This window comes from Oncorhynchus masou, unplaced genomic scaffold (genome assembly GCF_036934945.1).
Source record: "Oncorhynchus masou masou isolate Uvic2021 unplaced genomic scaffold, UVic_Omas_1.1 unplaced_scaffold_4573, whole genome shotgun sequence".
Taxonomy (NCBI): domain Eukaryota; kingdom Metazoa; phylum Chordata; class Actinopteri; order Salmoniformes; family Salmonidae; genus Oncorhynchus; species Oncorhynchus masou.
Window position 1 is genome coordinate 21,061 of NW_027010968.1, and position 4,954 is coordinate 26,014.

Here is a 4,954-nt window from a genome sequence, read left to right on the forward strand (position 1 = left end):
GGGAATAGGGTGCCATTTGGCTCTGGTCTAAAGTAGTGTACTATATAGGGAATAGGGTTCCATAGTGTTCTGGTCTAAAGTAGTGCACTATATAGGGAATAGGGTTCCATAGTGTTCTGGTCTAAAGTAGTGCACTATATAGGGAATAGGATGCCTCAGAGGAAGAAAATCCAGTCATGTTTTTGTTGTTGTTGTTGAGTATACCATCATCTCACTATCGAAACAAAATCGATAGTCGATAAGAACAACAATAAAATATGTATAAATGGCTAATCATTTTTAGTGTAGAAATGTTCTCCTTTTATTGGCATTCGTAAGTGCACTTAAGGCACCATTGAAAATAAATGTTATAGTCAATAAACATCTAGGTAATCAATAATAAGTTAAGGATACAAAAGAGAGTTGAGTATTGTTCATGTGCGTGATGTGTTAACCTTGGTGTGGCATTGGGGGTAATTGGATTAGTCTACTGTGCCTCAGACAGGGTGAGGCTGTCTGTCGCCAGGTAACGCAACACACACACACACACACACACACACACACACACACACACACACACACACACACACACACACACACACACACACACACACACACACACACACACACACACACACACACACACACACACACAGTCACTCACCTCAAGGTCAGAGTCAGGCGGTGGTGAAGGGTTGTTGTTCCTTCTCCCTCGCCACGTGACTTTCCATCCGAGGCACGCCGCAATCGATCCGATTCTGAATCTTTAATGGGCGTTGATGGACTGTGGATGGTACTGTAATCTCCTGGGGGGGTGGAAAAAGGAGAAGAACAAGAGATTGTTTTAAATAAGAGGAGGAAATGATGTCTCTCTTTCACCTTTAGAATTGAGGAGAGTGGAGGGAGCTGTCGTCAGCAACATTTTGGATCGTAAAGTGTGTGTGTATGTGTGTGTGTGTGTATGTATGTGTGTGTGTGCATGTGTGCATGTTGTGTATGTGTGCGTGCCTGTGTGTGTTTGTGTGCGTGCCGTGTGTGTGTGTGTGTGTGTGTGTGTATATGGTGTAACCGAAAGGTTTCAAGTTCAAATCCCTGAGCTGACAAGGTAAAAATCTGTCGTTCTGCTCCTGAACAAGGCAGTTAACCCACTGTTCCTCGGCCGTCATTGTAAATAAGAATTTGTTCTTAAACTGACTTGCCTAGAAAAATAAATGTCAAATAATTAAATTAAAAAAATGTATGTTAAATAATGACAACTAGACGATAACTACTGTTCTGTTGTAAGGCTTCCGGAATGTCAGACAGACAGGCCAAAGATAATAACGTCAGTGTTCTATGTGTTCTATGTGTTCTATGTGTTCTATGTGTTCTATGTGTTCTATGTTCAGATAATCTTCAGCTGTAACCCCCCCCTCCTCTTATCTTATTTCACTTGATGGGATGATAATGTCATCAGAGTTCTATTGTCAGAAGGAGCGTTTAATGTGATTTCTATTAAAGGGGCGAGACGTTCCTCTAAGAAATACTCTCTGCAGTTAAGTCATATTTTCTACGATAATGCTATTTCCTTAAAGTGCTATGCTAACAAAGGGTGGGTTAATTAAGAAGAAGAAAAACAAGAAAAAAATGTGAATTTATATTTCTTCATTAATACCAGTTTCTAGATTTTCATTCGGGGAGGGTTTTGGGTGGCAATTGGGAGGTGGAGGGGAAACGTTGACTATAACAAATTGAAAACAATTATCACAATGATATAGTTTATTTACAAAAAGAAACTGTAATGGTTACCATAATGAGTGGCCCTGGCATCATAGCCACCCCCTCCAGAGCCTTCTGATCCTGGGGATGGAGGGTGGGTGGCCTGGGGGGCCTGGGGCCTACCTGCTGGAGGGTCCGTGAGGGCCTGGCTGGTCAGGGCGCTGGGGGGCTCCTGGAGGGTGTAGGTGGCTGTGGTGGAGGGGGTGGTGGGACTGGTGTTGTTGCTGGTCATATAGGGGGAGGTGTAGGGAGAACTGTTGTAATACTGGGCATACTGGCCCTGGCCCGAACGCTGGGTAGCTCGGGTAGTCCTGGAGGGGGAGAGGGAGGATGGATGGATGGATGGAGAGAGACAGGAATGGATGGATGGAGGGAGAAGAAGAGAGAGAGAGAGAAAACGAGAGAGAGAATGAGAGAGAGAACGAGAGAGAGAACGAGAGATACAGAGAGAGAGACAGAGAGAGAGACAGAGAGAGAGTGAGAGAACAAGAGAGAGAGAGATAACGAGAGAACGAGAGAGAAGAGAGAACAAGAGAAGAGAGAATGAGAGAGAGAGAGAGAGAGAAGCGAGAACGAGAGAGAAGAGAGACAGAGAGAGAGAGAAAATGAGAGAGAGAGAGAACGAGAGAGAGAACAAGAGAGAACGAAGCGAGAAAGAGACAGAACAAAAAGAGAAAGAGAGAACGAGAGAGAGCGAGAGAGCGAGGAGAACGAGAGAAAAGAGAGAGAGAGAGAGAGAGAGAGAGAGAGAGAGAGAGAAGCGAGAGAACGAGAAGAAGAGATGACGATAGAATGAGAGAGAAGAGAGAGAAGAGTGAGAACGAGAGAGAGAGAGAACGAGAGAACGAGAGAGAAGAGAGAGAGAGAACGAGAGAGAAGAGAGATGACGAGAGAACGAGAGAAAGAGAGAGACAGAGAGAGAAAGCGAGAGAATGAGAGAGAAGAGAGATGACGAGAGAATGAGATAGAAGAGAGAGAAGAGAGAACGAGAAGAGAGAGAGAGCGAGAGAACGAGAGAAGAGAGAGAGAGAGAGAGAACGAGAGAGAAGAGAGAACGAGAGAAGAGAGAGAACGAGAGAGAGGGGTAAGTAATGCACTAGTGGTGCTACTTTACAGTCCAGATTCCAAAACATAAATACAAACACATGTCTGTTGTGTCCTACATCTGGACAGCGATCTGTCTTGGTCTTTTTTGGCTCGCATCTTTAAAAATGATTTCCTATTCCCTACGTAGTACATTACTTCTGGCCAAGGCTCCGGTCAAAGAGTGTACTTTATAGGAACATAGAGTGCCATTTGGGACCTGACCCATTTTGTCTGTGCCAGGAGTAGGGATTTTCCCTGTCTACAACACTACAGGCGTAATGAGGCATTACTGTATGATTCATGTGACGTGGATCAATTGGAACTCAACTGTATCATACATTATGTCAAAAATGTCAAGTGTGTCAAATGGCACCCCTATTTCTTGTAAAGTAGTGCATTTCTACCCTGTGGGCTCTGGTCAAAATTAGTGCACTGTAGGGAACATGCGTGTTATTTGGGATACACTCTAAGTTTCCCAGGATCTTATATATATATATATATATATATATATATATATAAATATATATATATATATATATATATATATAGAGTACAGTACCTCATCTTAATATAAACCCAACGATGATAAACATCTTCTATAGGCTATCAGAATGAAGAGACGCTACCGTAGAAGACATTGGTACCTGCTGTGTACTGTTGAAGCCGGTTGAGTTCGTGAGGGCGTTGCTTCCTGCGTACAATCCTGACGTGGTTGTGAACGTGCCACCTGGAGAGGACAGGGGAAACACGGTTATCACTAAGGAGTTATACAGATCACCTGGAGAGGACAGGGGAAACACACGGTTATCACTAAGGGAGTTATACAGATCACCTGGAGAGGACAGGGGAAACACACGGTTATCACTAAGGAGTTATACATATCACCTGGAGAGGACAGGGGAAACACACGGTTATCACTAAGGAGTTATACATATCACCTGGAGAGGACAGGGAAACACACGGTTATCACTAAGGAGTTATACATATCACCTGGAGAGGACAGGGGAAACACACGGTTATCACTAAGGAGTTATACATATCACCTGGAGAGGACAGGGGAAACACACGGTTATCACTAAGGAGTTATACAGATCACCTGGAGAGGACAGGGGAAACACACGGTTATCACTAAGGAGTTATACAGATCACCTGGAGAGGACAGGGGAAACACACGGTTATCACTAAGGAGTTATACAGATCACCTGGAGAGGACAGGGGAAACACACGGTTATCACTAAGGAGTTATGCAGATCACCTGGAGAGGACAGGGGAAACACACGGTTATCACTAAGGAGTTATTATAGTGTATTATAGTGTATGGTATATGATAGTGTATGGTATATGATAGTGTATGGTATATGATAGTTAATAATATATGATAGTGTGGTATATGATAGTGTGTGGCATATGATAGTGCATGGTATATGATAGTGTGTATATGATAGTTAATAATATATGATAGTGTATGGTTTATGATAGTGTATGGTATATGATAGTGTATAATATTTGATAGTGTATGGTATTTGATAGTGCATGGTATATGATAGTGTATGGTATTTGATAGTGTATGGTATTTGATAGTTAATAATATATGATAGTGTATGGTTTATGATAGTGTATGGTATATGATAGTGTATGGTATTTGAGTGTAGTATTTGATATATGGTATATGATAGTGTATGGTATATGATAGTGTATGGTATATGATAGTTAATAATATATGATAGTGTATGGTATATGATAGTTAATAATATATGATAGTATGGTATATGATAGTGTATGGTATATGATAGTTAATAATATATGATAGTGTATGGTATATGATAGTGTATGGTATTTCATAGTGTATGGTATATGATATTGTATGGTATATGATAGTGTATGGTATATGATAGTTAATAATATATGATAGTGTATGGTATATGATAGTGTATGGTATTTGATAGTGTATGGTATATGATAGTGTATGGTATATGATAGTTAATAATATATGATAGTGTATGGTTTATGATAGTGTATGGTATATGATAGTGTATGGTATTTGATAGTGTATGGTATTTGATAGTGCATGGTATATGATAGTGTATGGTATATGATAGTGTATGGTATATGATAGTTAATAATATATGAT

General features: G+C 40.9%; 1 protein-coding gene across 1 annotated transcript; it reads right to left on the reverse strand.

The window, feature by feature from the left end:
- Positions 1-643: 643 nt before the first annotated feature.
- Positions 644-4,078, reverse strand: LOC135535179 (uncharacterized; the record flags this gene model as incomplete). The annotated part of the gene is made up of 6 exons (XM_064961885.1): positions 644-785; positions 1,768-2,048; positions 3,479-3,550; positions 3,762-3,813; positions 3,913-3,919; positions 4,026-4,078. Coding segments are annotated over 6 exons (607 nt in total), but the record flags the coding sequence as incomplete, so codon positions are not given.
- Positions 4,079-4,954: the final 876 nt, after the last annotated feature.